Source organism: Gopherus flavomarginatus, chromosome 5 (genome assembly GCF_025201925.1).
Source record: "Gopherus flavomarginatus isolate rGopFla2 chromosome 5, rGopFla2.mat.asm, whole genome shotgun sequence".
NCBI lineage: Eukaryota > Metazoa > Chordata > Testudines > Testudinidae > Gopherus > Gopherus flavomarginatus.
The window spans coordinates 110,190,552-110,206,750 of record NC_066621.1 but is presented as its reverse complement, the minus strand read 5'-3'; the positions used below and the strand labels follow the sequence as shown (position 1 = coordinate 110,206,750).

General features: G+C 43.2%; 2 protein-coding genes across 10 annotated transcripts in view; one reads left to right on the top strand and one right to left on the bottom strand.

Annotated features, from left to right (window-relative positions):
- Positions 1 to 11,831, bottom strand: part of AP4S1 (adaptor related protein complex 4 subunit sigma 1) — a 36,989-nt gene extending 25,158 nt beyond the window's left edge. Inside the window, exons 1-2 of one of the 7 annotated variants that reach the window (XM_050953998.1) lie at positions 11,284 to 11,831; positions 7,648 to 7,780 (exon numbers count right to left, since the gene is read on the bottom strand). In XM_050953998.1, the coding sequence (XP_050809955.1) occupies positions 7,648 to 7,656 (9 nt within the window). In that variant the 5' untranslated portion in view covers positions 7,657 to 7,780; positions 11,284 to 11,831. Of the gene's footprint in view, positions 1 to 7,647; positions 7,781 to 10,457; positions 10,543 to 11,283 lie in introns of those variants that run through there. The other 6 variants (XM_050953999.1, XM_050953992.1, XM_050953994.1 and 3 more) reach the window with 6 other exon arrangements.
- The window catches only part of STRN3 (striatin 3), an 87,022-nt gene continuing 81,490 nt past the window's right edge, over positions 10,668 to 16,199 (top strand). For 2 of the 3 annotated variants that reach the window (XM_050953873.1, XM_050953872.1), the window contains exon 1: positions 10,668 to 11,147. In XM_050953873.1, coding sequence (XP_050809830.1) covers positions 10,872 to 11,147 — 276 coding nt within the window. In that variant the 5' untranslated portion in view covers positions 10,668 to 10,871. The remainder of the gene's footprint in view (positions 11,148 to 16,199) is intronic. The other variant, XM_050953874.1, reaches the window with a different exon arrangement.

Genomic DNA, 16,199 nt, shown 5'->3' with positions numbered 1-16,199 from the left:
GGCAGCATTTTCCTCCCCAGTGTTTGTAATGGGTTTCAAGGGTTGAATTCTAGCTAGTAATTGTGCCTATGTGTTTGCAGGAACAACCTTAGGTCGCAGGAAAGGACAGAACAGATTGTTCTCCTGATCCTGGACTTCTCCAAACCTACAAAAATGTTACTCTATGATTGTAGATATCGAGTAGGGGGCTAGGTGACAGGGGTGTAGCCATCTTTCACCTCATTGGCCTTGTCATCTGGTAGTGCAGTGCAATGTTTGCAGTGCTTCCCAAACGTTTTACCAGAACAACCTACCAACTGCATTTTCTCTGTTTTTATGATCTGCCATTACATATATGGACTACTCTGCCCCGACTATCACAACCATAATCCTGCCCTGGCCCTAGTGGGGGTGGTTGGAGAGCAAGTCTGCCCTGCACTTACTCCACAGTGAGGGCTCCTGTCCTGCACGGCTGGGCCCCGCTCCCTGCTCTAAGCATTGTGACCTGGTGCATGGGGTTGTAGTCCCATTCAGGTTAGGTCTGGCCACCCCTCCATCATGACAGAGGGGCAGCTGAACCAAACCTAAGTAAGTGGCAGCGAGACATTGTGCTGAGCCCTTGTACGCCAGTTCACACTGCTGGAATGGGGAGCTGGGCCCAGACCTGTGGGACAGCAGCCACCGCTGCAGGGTGACCTTGCTTTAACAACCCTACTCCATCCTCTTTGCCCTCCCCTGCAAGGGCCTCAACTCTGCAATGGGCCAGGAGGAGTGTATCTTTGCAAAGGCTAGAGCCCAGAGATGGATTAATCTGGTCCTGGCCATTGCAATCCATCTAGAACCTTCCCAAATTGTATCTTTTAAAGTGTGCACACATGAAGATTACTCTTGTGGATTAATCCGCAGGGATGTTTGTGCAGTTGGCCAGAACATGTTCACATATTTACCTTACTGTTTAGTTTCAATATACATCTGTTTAAGTGGAAGTTTAGTGCTAGAAATTGGCCCCATATACACAGTGCAAATGTCTAAAGCATATTCTGCTCTCATTCCGCCAGCACAACTTCAATTTTTTCATGCAAATGTGAGTGGAAAATAAACAACAGAGACCCATTTTAGCAATAATAGTTAATTTCACATTAGGAGTTCTGTGAACTGCAGTGGACAATTTTCCCTTGGAAACATGGCTACTTGCACATTTTTCTGCTAGCATCCTAACCAATATGGGTAGTTTGAATCAGCAATTCACACAGTTGGTATCCTACCAATATATAAGATTAATGCAGTGTATGCTGGCTCAGAGACACAAAGTAGGCCTGCTCACTTTTTCTTAACTTGGTGACCTAATATCTAGCAGTTTCAATGGAACTATTGTTAATGAGGGGTGACCAAAGCACAGAATATGATAACGTGATATATGACTGTGCGTTCTTTAATACAGTGTCAGCCTCCTGGGACTAGGGTCCTAGTACACAATTGTCCATCTTGGTTTGAGCATTAGGACCTACTGAGACCTGTATTTTCCAGTCTGTATCAATGTACTAAAGATAAAGGCAGTATCTTTAGATAATATAAAGTGGCTCCTAGGATATGTTCACAGTGGAGCTGGAAGTTGCCTTCCAGCCTAGGTACACAGACTTGCACTAGCTCCACTTGAGCTAGCATGCTAAAAATAGCAGGGCTAGCCACTAGAGTCCAAGTCTGTCCGACCCCCTGGGTCTGTGCTCGGGTGATCAGCCTGAGCCACTTCTCTTTCAGCAACATCCATGCTATTTTTAGCATGCTAAGTCTACTCGAGCTAGCATGAATCTGTCTTCATGGACTGGGAGGCACACTCCCAGCTGTAGTATAGATACACCATTAGGCTCCTGATGAGATGCCTGTGGATCTTAGACGGCCAAAGTTTGGGTTAACAAACTTGGGTTAAATAAATGTTAACACAAAATGGCACTGAAATGCAGTTTGGAGCATAGTATATATTCTACACACAATACCTAATGAAAAATTCTATTAAAAGAGGGTTGAATATATATATGCAAAAGCTGCCTTTTAATCTGCCATCTTATATTTCAAAAAAAAAAAAATACAAAAAGCTTTTCCAAGTTGCAGACTAATAGCATGCAAAATATAATTTTAAAAAATGAATGGCTTTTAAGTTAGAATTTTTTTTTTAAATACCAGAAACCAGCCGCAGTAATGTTTTCCATCTGTCTTTCTCTAGCTGTTCAGACTTACTGGCCTGTATGCTCCTGTGGTTTGTGTGTTAAAAGTGTAGCAACTTGCTGCAAAAGCAGTCTCAAAATTCTAACCAACACGTCATGCTTCCTACCTGGTGCTTTACTAAGCAGTAACATCAAAAAATGGTTCCATAAGAACTGCAAATTTCAGCAAAGAGGTGTGGCCTAAGGAAATGTGAGAGAAGCCAGGGCAAAACCCCAATACAATATATACTATCCTGGAAAAACAATGTACATTAATACAGAAAGTTGAAAGGGAAGCAATTCAGAAAACAGAATAAATTAGAACAACTCTAAGCAGCATTAACATGCTGTCAGCAAACATTCACACAATAGAACCTTCTCAATAGATACCATATATACTCGTTCATTAGCCCGTTCGTTTACAAGCTGACCCCCCAAGAGGGATAGGTAAAAATAGCAGAAACTGTATGACCCTTTCATAAGCTGACCCTATATTTCAGGGTTGGCAAACTTTGGCTCCCGGCCCGTCAGGGTAAGCCACTAGTGGGCCTGGACATTTTGTTTACCTGGAGAGTTTGCAGGCACAGAGCCCCTCAGCTCGCAGTTGCTGCAGTTTGCCATTCCCAGCCAATGGGCGCTGCAGGATGCAGCACGTCCTGAAGGACGTGCTGGCCGCCCCTTTCCACAGCTCCCGTTAGCTGGGAACGGCGAACCATAGCCAGTGGGAGCTCAGGGGCTCCCTGCCTGCGAACGCTCCAGGTAAACAAAACGACAATGTATTAGATATTCAATTCAATAATTCCACAGAATTTAAAATTATCAAATTTTGGTGTAGACCCATTGATAAGCTGACCCCCGCTCTTTGATGCTTCATTTTTTTACCAAAAAAATTTGGCTTATGAACATTTATATACAGTATTTCAGCATACTTTGACCATTTGCAAATGCTGAAGATGAGCGGATGCTATCTCAGACTGCAAAGAACTTGGGAACAATTAGCTGAACACGTCCATTCATTTTAGCCACTCCTGCAGATGCTGTCATATGTGTAACAGTGCAGGGCTCTCTGTTTTCTCCAATATTTCATCCCCATCTTTTGCATCTCTTCAGTAGGTGTTTCTGGCAATAAACATTTTTTTCTTCATGACTAGGTAGCATTTTATGTATTAACCTATACAGCAATTTTTGTAGTATATTTTTGTGAATCTCAGCCCTTTCTGAACCTTTTTACTACAGAGGGGAGCATAAAGCCCACAGAAATTAAATATGGAACTAGGTTCTTAGATTGGTCTAGAGAACTCAGACTGTCTATGTTGCTTGCACAATGGGGCCTTGATTGGGTTCTTTAGGTGCTCCGTTAGAAATAATAATAATCTTGTTCATGCGGCTACCAATGGAAGATTGTTCCCAATAGTATACAGTTTTTCTTTTTGTCCAGTCCTGTTTTAAGTGCCAGTACTCACAGCCTTACTTTCATTTGAACACTATTCCACAGTCTAATAGAACTAATACTACACATCGTAAATCAAATAAAATTAAGTTGATTGTTACCACCAGCTTTTTGATCACATATTTTAAAAACGGGTTTCTTGATTAAACATTTGCTTGCCAAATTCGAGCCAGGAGGGGAGCTTCAACACATACAAGTTCCAGACCTCTGAAAGAGATAGCACAGAATTTCAGCCTATGCCTCCCACTCTACAAAGGACCATGTAGTGAGCCGGAGTGGCCTCCCACTGAGCTGGAGTGGGGAGGAGTCATTCTCTGATCCTTGGTAGGTGAAGACAGGCCAGACTTGCCCCTCCTGCCAGAAGCCAATGGGTGGGACAGGAAGTATAAAAGGCCGAGTCTCTAACCTCTAACCCAGTTCAGTCTGAGCCAGGGAAAGGAGCAGATGTCTCCAGGCTGCTGCAGCTCCCTGGAGATGAACCTGTGCTGCACCACACCCTGCCCCTGGAAGAGACTGACCCAACTGAAGAACTGCCAAGTCTACTGCTTGCTGCATATCCCAAGGAGGTGGAGGATGCCTGTAGAGTGCAGGTACCCAGCAAGGGGATCGTAGGAAGCAGCCCAGGGAAACTAGATTTTTTAGTTTGGTTGGGTTGTTGCCTGAATCTATGTCAGCGTGTTTTGGCTGGCTCCCTGCTGACCCACTGGTGGAACACTCTGCCGCTGTTAGGGCCCTTGGCATGGCAGCCTCCCCACCTTAAGCCAACAAGTCTGTGTCTCCTGCCCGCCCTGTCTGAGGGCCTGAGCTTTAAAACTGTTTGTTGGTCCTGTCCTGCCTAAGAGCCTAATCCCTGATGGTGGTGGTGCTCCAGAGGGTAATGAGGCAGAGTGGTCTCCCAGTGAGCTAGAGGGAGAGGGACCATCACTAACTCACTACAGGCCACTTACATCTGACCTCCATGTTGCCTGCACCAGGAGGGAGAAACCCTACCCTAGATGGCTAAGGGGTTTTACAGGTCCTGTTTGCCATTGCAGAGGCATGCTCTGTAGCCAGACAATATCTTCCACAGTGTATAACTGAAATGATGATTGAGCCACACCTACAACACTGTTGCTGTGCGTCTATTATTTTTCAGATTACACCAGAAATTCCTGGGAATACAGTATTTGAAGTTACCCACAGATACATCAGTTATTTTGATGAGGCCTCAGCAGGAACCTCTGTCAGTCGTAGAGACAATACTGATTACAAGTTTAGGTACTGGTTCTGCAACCATTACTCACTCTGGGTAGTGTTCACTCATGAATACTCCCATTTACATCTATGACTACATGCATAGTGCTACTCATTGTGAGTAATGATTGCAAAACTGGGTCATGATTTCAGTATTTTGATATTGTCTGAGACCACGTGACAATCACCATTCTTATCCCTGTTAATCCAAAATGAAAATGGTTATAGTCCACCGAAAAGGACAATGTTATTGGTACTGTGAATCTACCAATATATATAGTACTTTATATGGTTCCCATCATCATAGTATCTAGCTACCCCTCAAACATTAATTAGTTCATCACATCCCTGTGTAAAGTATTAACTCCTTTTTATAGGACGGGAGCTGAATCCAGACAGACTAAGTAATTTGCCCAAAATCACAGGATTCTGTAGTAAAGTTTGGAATTGAAGCCTGCTTCCCAGCCCACTGCATTGACCACAAGGCTGTGTGTGAACTTTTACATATAATGCAAGCAATATTCTGCATGTGAAATAATGACAGGCCAAAAAGGGAGATTAGAATTTTTTATGATGATTAAATTGTTCTCATTGAAGGAATGGGTGGTTTTGGCACTGATGGATGGGTGTATCTTTATGTCCTTGGTCTTCTCACTCACTGTTAGGAAAGAAAGTCTCTATCTAGGCACTTTAGCACAGTTTATTTAGCACAAAAGGAGATCAGTCACAATAATAGCTAAAAAACATATTAAATAAATTTAAAGCAAACAGTATTAACATGTGTACACCACATATGCAATAACTCTGAGGATATAGACTTTACCTATGATGATATATGTGACTTAATTATTTCTTGACAGCAAAGCCAATTATAAGTATTAAGGTCACCCATATCTCAGGAAGGTAATTTCTTTATCCTCAGTATAGTCTGAGCAATTGCTTAGCCATTGCAGTTTAGGTTTTGATATGAAATTATCTTCACTAGTTAGTTTGGGGGATGACGTGATAAAATCTGGAGCAAGAAGTCATCCCCTAAGAAGTGAAGATTAATGACCTATTAACAGCTAAGTAAATACATATGCAATATTTATAACCTCAGAAGTATGCATTTGCCAATCACAAGGTTGATATACAAAGTAATGAAATAAATAGTTGAAGGAGTTGAAAGGATTTAAAAATATTTATTTCAATGTTGCCCATCATCAGACAAAACATTTTAATTATTATAAGATGCACTAAGGGCATTTCTAATCTTTAAAATAGCACCATGTGACCTGAATTTTTTTTAAATAGATACTGGAAAAATGTTTTGGATCATATTTTTTTTACTCCTTACCAATTTTCTAATGTAGAATCATACTGATAGAATAAAAGTTAATCATAGCTTTAGTAAAAATACAACCTTAGAAGAATTTGAACCTATTTTTTTTTCAATTCTGAAGCAGACTATCCACTTCACTACATGGTAATTGACCAACATCTGTAGGAATGTACAAGTACACCTCTATCCCAATATAACGCTGTCTTTGGGAGCCAAAAAATCTTACCGCATTATAGGTGAAACTGCATTATATTGAACTTGCTTTGATTTGCTGGAGTGCGCAGCTCTGCCCCCCCTGAGCGCTGCTTTACCGCGTTATATCTGAATTTGTGTTATATCGGGTCGCGTTACATCGGGGTAGAGGTGTATTATTTTGGTTACCAAAGAACTCACTTTTTCTACCAGCCTCGAAGCTGATATCCAAAATGATGCCCACAAGTTTTGCACATGTAGATTGTATGTGCAGAAGTATCTGTATGTGCACATTAACTAGAGTTAACACTCTACCTGATTTACATGTACAAATGCAGGGCTTTGTAGAGAAAATGTACAAGCATACTTTAGGAATCTGGTTTTAAAAATTATGCCAAAGTTGAGTATCAATACCAAGTTTAATTTAAAAATGCTTCTTTAAACAAAACTGACAAGTTCCCTCATGAAAACTAAAAACCGCATGCAAAATTTCTGGAAAAAAATCATATTTTAATTCACTGTTTTGCTTCTATGAAACAAATTATATATTTATAGCTAAAAATAAATACAATATCTGGTTAAATGAGTTGTGCATCTATAAGATGTTACAGTGATCTGTGTAATGGTGTACGTAAAAAAATAAACAAAAAAAATTCCATCTCCGTATTTTTGGGGTGAAATCCCCAATTCTCTCTCTCATCCTGGACCTATCTCCAAGCTACACATTGCATTTCTTACAATGTGATTTTTACCTATTCATTTAGATATAGATATGTTCTTTGTATGCATTCTTATGACTAATGCTGCTTTTATAACTTGGCTTAAGTTAATTCTATGACTCAGTAATAAGAATTTTATATACGGGGAATTAGCTCAAGAGATGAGTAATGATATGCAGAGCTTTCCATTTCTACATCACTAGTTCAAATCTAGCTCATTTCAATAATAAAGAAGGCATAACCACTTGAGATCCGTTCAATGGCCAGAAGTGAGTTGGCAAGTCTCAGCTCATTTTCCATTGGACAACTGTTTTCATCACGAAAACCACCACTGCAACTGGTACTTTAATTCATATATTATAGACTTATAGAAAGAGACCTTCTAAAACATTAAAATGTATTACTGGTACGCGAAACCTTAAATTAGAGTGAATAAATGAAGACTTGGCACACCACTTCTGAAAGGTTACCGACCCCTAGTCTAGATCAGTGGTTCCTAAAGCCGGTCCGCTGCTTGTTCGGGGAAAACCCCTGGCGGGCTGATTTGTTTACCTGCCACATCTGCAAGTTTGGCCAATCTCGGCTCCCACTGGCCACGGTTTGACGCTCCAGGCCAATGGGGGCTGCGAGAAGGGCGGCCAGTACATCCCTCGGCCTGCAGCGCTTCCCACAGCCCCCTACTAATCTAGGGAAATCAGAGAAGAAGCAAGGAGTAAAAAGTTTATCCTAGCTTCTTAACTACCAAGGAGTATTGCATGTCTATTGAAACAACACTGAAACCACACGATCTCAAAATTATGTACTGACTGACATTGCCAAAGAGTTAATCATATATTTAAGAGCAATAATCTTTCCCAGTCTTCCCTAGATACTGATAACGAGTGAAATTTGTTTGACATCTCACTGTCTTCCACTCGTTTCAGTTTTAAACGTGGAGATTAATTCTTTAAAATTATATATTTTTTTATATTAAGCCCTTCACATGTAGTACCACAGAATACTTTATGATGAGATGCAGAAAGATATCACAGATAGCATAGTTTGATACAGGGACTTGAAAGAGGAAAACATCACATAAAGATGAAGTTGAGTAAGGGAAAAAGGCTGACTTGGCTAAATGGGTTCTTGCAGATTAATAACTACAGTCAGTGGAGAATTGAAGAATCTGCTAATATGGAAAGGGGAGCTGGGTTTAGCACAGGCTAAAGCAACCATTAAGGTTTTAAGGTGAAGTTTTAAAAAGAAGTGACTCAATGGCTGAGGCGGGCATTCCAGAAAGGAATTAGCAAAACAACTGACACTTTAACATCCAACTAGGAAGAGTCATCAAGGGTGAGACAGAGGAGGTCAATACTGGAGGACCAGAGGAGGCAGGCAGGGAAGCAGACAGATACAATTAACCAAACTGTCCAGTTTGAGCAATTGATCCAATTCCAGATCATCTACTGATGGAAAATGTTAAAGAAAGTAGTGTTTACGTAGGGAGGGTGGGAGGAACACTCTGCCTTGCTTAATTATGGGTGACACTCAAGTTGTCAAGTAGGATGGGATAGTTAAAATCCCTTCACGTTTATGTAATCAACATAATTGTTGAATTTTAGTGCAATGAGGCTGTGACAGTTTGGTCTTATCTACACTAAAGCTCTGAATGTTGCTATTTCACTGGTGAAACTGAACTAGTTGTAGCAAGTAGGTACATTTTTCAAGATTTCTTTACTGTGAAGAGGAGTTCTGAATGAACTAGATCATAAATCAAAAGTAACTGCCTCATTGAATTACATTGCAGACATGCTTCATCATTAAGATATTTTAAAAAGTTGCCTTAAAACTAATTCAAAATCAGTTTTCATGAATGATGTGGCAGGTGTGTAAAATTTTCATATAAGTTTCATTGTCAGTTAAAGTACAGTCAAAAGAAATAATCTCCTTACAAGACAAATAGCAGATTATATTGTTAAAAGAGAAATAATTGCAAAATTATTGAAAAGTAAATTAGGGTTTTTTTTATTTCAGCTAAGAATGAAATACAATACACACTTTCACTTCTGTCACTAGTCAGTTTCAAGAACACTTCAGTTTGAGTTCTCATATACTAGCAGAATGCTGCAATGTGTCAGTTTCAAATTTAGCAGGGTATGTTTTTGTTCACCTCACTGTCCCATCTCCCCAACCACCCGTTTCCATTGCTATTATAATCACATTTCTAGTGCCTTTTTGTTTTGTAAAAGTTCATTTCCAGACAACTTATATTTTGGGCCATGTTTGCTTTTGTATTACTCCTTATAAGAAAGAGGGCCAAAAAGGCTATGTAGCCGCTTTTTGCTACAGCTGGGTCTGGTCCAGTTTTACTTACTGTTGTTGTAAGTCATGGTGGTCCCGGGATATTAGAGAGACAAATAATATCTTTTATTGGACCCACTTCTGTCAGTGAAAGAGACAAGCTTGAATGGTCCCTTGAAATATGTGTTAATTACTTAAGCTAAACAATGGGTTTCATCCTGTATTTAACTGTCACGAGGGTGATCAGAAAGCAAGGGAAAAATTGGGAGCGGGGGGAGTGAGGGGTAATAGGTGCCTCTATAACACAAAGTTTTGAATAGCAAGACTGTCTCTATAAAATCAGGACCTTTGGTCATCCTAGCTGTGGCACTGAGTAAGTGTCCCAGAGCTGAAGAAGAGAGCTGTGTAAGACGGAAAACCTGCTCCCTCGCTAACAGACATTGGTTCAATAAAAGCTATTACCTCACTCACTTTGTCTCTCTAAGCGTCCCGTTTCAACCAGTCCAAGTGGAGGAGCTCCCACTGTTTCCCTTGGCTACGGGGGACTCCGGTACTGTCACAAACTTCTTCCCTGCACTCGCACTACATTTCACCTGCCTCCGTTTCAGTGTGACACGAGCCTGACTCACGCGTTCCTTCGCCCCCGCTGGGGGACGGGCCAGGAAGGTGAGGCGGACGGGCAAAGCCAGAGCCTCCCCTACCCCAGGGAAACGGGCCGGCCTGGAGGCCCCACCACTGGCTGTCAGCGTCGGAAGAACGCGACAGCAATGTGAGGAATCTGCGGCTGGCGGAGCCTGTGAGCCGAGAGACCGTTTTAACCCGCCTCACCGCAGGGGCGCCCCGTGCCCACGTGGGCGGCTGGGGGGGCAGGAGGACCCCCCCGCCCCACAAGAGGCTGCTGGCACGTTTTTTAAACAAACTTCACCCCGGCCACGCCTGGGCAGAGCGGCTCGCGGCCTCCCCCACGGGCTGGTGGGAGCAGGGAACCCCCTGGCACTGAACCAGGCCGGACGAAGCAGCACCACTAGCTACTGTCCTAGCGACTGTGCACCAGCAGCCCCTGTTATTACTATGTCACTTACTCAGTGCCAGGAGCGGCGCTGCCCCGGCCCCCTGCTCTCTGGGCTGGTCGGGGGGAACGGACAGACACCCCCAGCTGCACCCCCGCCCCGATCCCCTGCTCCCCCCACATCTCCGGTGCGCATGCGCGCGTCAGCGGGCTCGGCTGGAAGGGAGGTTGTTTCCCGGCACGCCCCGCGCGGCTCCCTGCTCCTCCCACCTTCGCAGTGGGTGGGTGTGAGATGGATCGGAGACTGTAATGGCGGCCGGCGGGGGCTCGGCGCTGCTCTGACACCCGGACACTGCTCGGCGCAGCCTCCCCCTCCTCCCCGGGCCCGTCCCGCCCCCTCTTCCCCCCCAGCCAGCCCCGCTCCCCCACACCGCAGCGGGACGACGACGACGACGAGGAGGAGGAGGAGGAGGGCTCCCGGCAGACAATGGACGAGCACCCCGGAGTCGGAGGCGGGATGGCGGCCGCTGCGAGACCGCAGCCGCCGCAGCCAGGGGGGAATATGAATGTGCAGCCCTGCGTGGGGGCTGGAGGCGGGCAGCCGCAGCCTCAGGTCCCGGCGGGTCAGGACGCGGGGGACCGCGCGGAGCTGTCCCGGCCCCAGCACTACACCATCCCGGGGATCCTGCACTACATCCAGCACGAGTGGGCCCGCTTCGAGATGGAGAGGGCGCACTGGGAGGTGGAGCGGGCCGAGCTCCAGGTAGGTTCCACAGGGGGACCGGGCTGCAGGGGCGGGGAGCGAGTGGGCCGAGCTCTAAGTCCGGGAGAGGTTTGAGTGGGGGGGCGCTGGCCCGTGGAGCTTGCCAGTCCCCGAGGCCGCCTGCGCGGGATGGTACCTGTCCGAGGTGTGTCCGGCGAGGTGACGTCCCTTGTAGGTGAGGCGACTGGAGGCGCAGCCCCTCACGGCCCGAGCTGAGCTCCGTTCCTCGGGGCAGCCATTTTAATTTCTAGTATGGCGTCTGCCAGGGCTCCTGGCTCCGGAGCCAACCGTGCTCTACAGGCCGCCCCCCACCCTCAGCGTGCCAGTCCCGGTGGAGATCGGGCGCTGCCTCCCCGCAGGGACACTGGCGCTCCCAGGGAGAGGAGGACGCGCTCTGACAGCTGCAATAACCTTCCCAACACAGTGCCTCGGTGGCTGCCAGGGCCTGCCCCTCGGGGCCGGCTGTCTCCACAGCTCTGGCTGCGGGTCACCGGGAGTGAGAGCCCCCAGGCTTGCAAGAGCTCAGCCCTCCCCCAAACCCGTGGGCGTAAGGTGCTGCGAATCCTACCTCCCTGGAAAGGGAAAGATTTGGGGCAGGGCCTAAGTAAGGGAGCTTCCCAGTGACTTGAGGCATGGGATAAGTCTGCTCTCCCCAGCCCTTGGAGACGCTATCAACCAAACAGCTGAGGTTAGTCTGCACTATCACTGCCTTAAAAGGTGTAGGTGTGTGTTTATCATGAGTAAAAGAGAAGATTGAACAAATCTTTCAAAGTGGTTTCCTGTCTGGTGTTTGATTCTCATTCCAGTAGAGTTTGTTGTGAATCTTTCCTGTTTTGAGTAACTTAAGTAATAGGTACAGTTTTATTCCTACATACAGATGTAACTAAGTACCTATTATCAAATATTCAGAATTAGGTTGTGTGCTATAATTAGGACACTCATATATAAATGAATACATGTATAGCTGAATAATCAGTCATTTTATATAAGATAAATTTTTGAGGGGGTTAACAAGCATGCAGTCCAAGGGGATCCAGTGGATAGAGTGTACTTAGATTTTCAGAAAGCCTTTGACACAGTCCCTTACCAAAGGCTCTTACGCAGAGTAAGCTGCCACAGGATAAGAGGGAAGGTGCTCTCACGGATTGGTGACTGGTTAATAGATAGGAAACAAAGGGTAGGTATAAATGGTCAGTTTTCAGAATGGAGAGAGGTAAATAGTGGTGTCCCCCAAGGGTCTGTTCTGGAGCCAGGCCTATTCAACATATTCATAACCCCTTTTTCCGGATCATTTAACAGTGAGGTGGCAAAATTTGCAGATGATACAAAATTACTAAAGATAGTTAAGGCCCAGGCAGACTGCAAAGAGCTATAAAAGGATCTCTCAAAACTGGGTAACTGGGCAACAAAATGGCAGATGAAATTTAATGTTGATAAATCTGAAGTCATGCCCATTGGAAAGCATAATCTCAACTATACATATAAAATTATGGTCTAAATTAGCCATTACCACTCAAAGATCTTGGGGTCATTGTGGATAGTTCTCTGAAAACATCCGCTCAATGTGCAGTGGCAGTCAAGAATATTGGGAATAATTAAGAAAGAGATAGATAATAGGACAGAAAATATCATGTTGCCTCTATATAAATCCTTGGTACGCCCACATCTTGAATGCTGTGTGCAGATATGGTCGCCCCATCTCAAAAAAGATATATTGGAATTGGAAAGGTTCAGAAAAGGGCATCCAAAATTATTAAGGGTTTGGAGTGGCTTCCCTATGAGGAGAGAATAATAAGGATGGGACTTTACAGCTTAGAAAAGAGATGGCTAAGGGGAGAGATGATTGAGGTCTGTAAAATCATGACTGGTATAGAGAAAGTAGATCAGGAAGTGTTGTTAACTACTACTCATAACACAAAAACTAGGGGTCACCAACTGAAATAAATAGACAGCACGTTTAAAACAAATAAAATTAAGTATTTCTTCCCACAGTGCATAGTCAACCCATGGAACTCTTTGCCAGAGATGTTGTGAAGGCCAAGACGATAACAGGGTTCAAAAAAGAACTAGATAAATTCATGGAGGATAGGTCCATCAATGGCTATTAGCCAGGATGGGCAGGAATAGTGTCCCTAGCCTCTGTTTGCCAGAAGCTAGGAATGAGTGACGGGATGGATCACTTGATGATTTCCAGTTCTGTTCATTCCTTCTGGGGCACCTGGCACTGGCCACTGTCCGAAGAAAGGATACTTTCTATGGTCTGACTGAGTAGGTCTGTTTTTATAAGAATACAGAGACTGGTGTGGCAAACTTTTATAGGCCCAGAAAGATATATCATACAAATCTAATTATATGCCGTAACAATAGTGTGAGTGCATTCACTGTTTTGGAACACTGTGCCATAAAGTATTACCATAAAAAACCCCTCACAATACTATAAATCACAACAGAAATTTCCTACTTTTGGTTATATAAAGTGTTTAATCATCAAAAGAGACCAGGGTATCTGAGCTTGGGCAGTTTGTCATATCACCAGACTTCTCAGTACTGATGTAAAGAGAACACCATATATTTTGTACTGTTTTGGTTTGGTTGTACTACTGTCCAATTGAAAATGTTCCACTATTTATATCAATTACTGTCATCTTACTGTATTCAGCTTTTGTGATCTAGTTGGTTCTAAAATCAGTTAGGAGGCACTGACTTTCATTTCCTGAGAAGAATAGCTAGGGTCAGTTGCATGGTATTTTCAGTACAAGGCACTTGCCTATAAATCTGGTTTCCTCTGGTGTTTCATCACTGCTCATATTTTAATAGTTGTTTGTAGCACTTAAGCAACTAAAATTGTTTCAAAACATTTGACTTCTGTAAAGGTATATTGTGTTACTATAGCTTGACATCACACCATACTGTAAATATAAAACCGGTCTAAATTCTTTAAAGCTATATCGGACTGAAAATACACTATTGGTGTTGACTTGTGTTTGGTCTCTAGATGTCATGTTGATGAGCACTGCAGGAATCTTTGTATATCATGTATATGGGAGTATATATCCCGTGGCTTAGTATTTTAGATAGAATCTTTGGGTTCAGGCTAATTTTGTAACTCAAGTTGTGAAGCCATAAGGAGTGAGAACAGCCCTCATTTAGCAACCCTAACGCTGCAAACACGTATTGTAGAAGCCAATGAGAGTACTCCACATACATAAAACTCAGTAACTCTTTAGAGAATGGAGGTCTGATTATGTAGATGTTGAACTCTTATTTCAACAACATGAAATACATGTATATAACTGTAATATGAAACTATATAGCATAAGAATTGGATTTCTTAGATGCAAGTCACTCTTCTGTGTGTGATTTCTTTATCTTTGCAACATTACAGTACATTTTCAAATGTTTTTTGGTTTAGTGGTTCCTTCCCACTTCAATTAACTTTAGTGATCCTTTGTAAATGGTATTTTATAAAAGTAAATGAAAACCAAATGATTTCATAAGATTGGCAAATACTACCTGTGTAGCTGGTTGAATTTACTGTAATTTTGTGTCTTTCTGGGGAATCCAGGAACTTTCTCACCAGCAAAATGAAATTAACATGCTCTTTGTTTCATGTTCTGTTGTATAAATAGAGGCAAAGGGATGATCTTCCCCATCTGCTGAGGGTGCTCTGCAAGTGACAGATAACTGGGACAAACAGAGGAAACTAACAGTTACCCCACTCTTCTTTATTAATCTACTATGAAGATATAAAACTTCTGGCCCACTTCATCTGCATGGATATTGGATAAGTGTTCTCTAGAATAAAGGTTTTCATTTAAAAAATTGTTTTCCTTCCTTATTTCATACAATAACTGTCTGGTGTTTGGTCACAACTCTTTGGAGGTGAAGCAATGTTGTACTGTCTTAGGCCATGCCTATACTACAAAATTAAGTCAAACTTGCATCAGCATACAGCTGCTGCAGTAATTACATTGCTTGTGTGTGTCTGTGCTTTGCTCCTTATGTTGGCAGAGTGTGATCTGACCAGGAGCACTTGTACTGATTATGCTCTCAGCGTGGGGCACTGTGGAATGGCTTCTGAAAGCCAGAAACAGTTGATCATAAGCAATACAGTGTCTTCACTGAGACTGCATTGATCTAACTACATCAATGTTGACTGCGCCTCTCGTGGAGGTGGAGTTACGTCGGGCAGTTATGTTGGTGGGAGCGAAATTTTAATGTAGACCCTTCTATAGTTAGTCAATGTAAGCTGCCTTGCCTCAACCTAACTCTAATGCAGATCAGTCTTTAGCGTCAAACAGCACTGAGGGAACTGAGCCACCTCCTTAATTTCAAAGAAGAGTTAATGCTGAAGCTTACTGATGGATAATGTTTTAAATGCTGTAATTTCAGATAATTTAGGTGTGCATTTATACATCTAATTTGTGCATGGAAGTACTTCAATTGTACATGCAAGTTGGATGCTTGTATGCATAAATGTCAAAGTAAATGGAAAAAATGGAGTTCATCATAAAAGTATCCTGAATACCTCAGTAGCTTCCTTAACTATGTTAGTAGTTGCTATATAAGGGCCATATTCTGTTTTCAATCAGTGTGCAAATGTCCCAGTGTTATCAACTGGACACCTGCTGTGGGTTGAGGGGAGTATACAACTCCAGCTGTAACCATAGACCTTAATTAAAAATGTAATTCTGCCCTTTCCAGAGAATGAAATCAATATAGATGGATATTAGGTTGAGACAAAGTTCAGTCTCTTGCACTATACTCAGTCCCCTTTGGCTAACTAGTGTTGATGAGCTACAGATGGCGTTATATCCAACCCTAGACCAGAGGATGTAAGATGTCTAAGATGAGAAATCTGTCCGTTAAGAAACAACGGTTATTATTTTATTTTTTTTTTTTAACTGTGGTAGATATTGGAGAGGGAAAAGGTGAAGATACAATTAAGGAAGTGTGGGTCAGGGAAGGAAGACACACAAAGCTGTGTCATAGGGAAGAGGGGAAAAAATGTACAATCCAAGGCTGTAGTCATGCAATCTGATCCTTATGGGC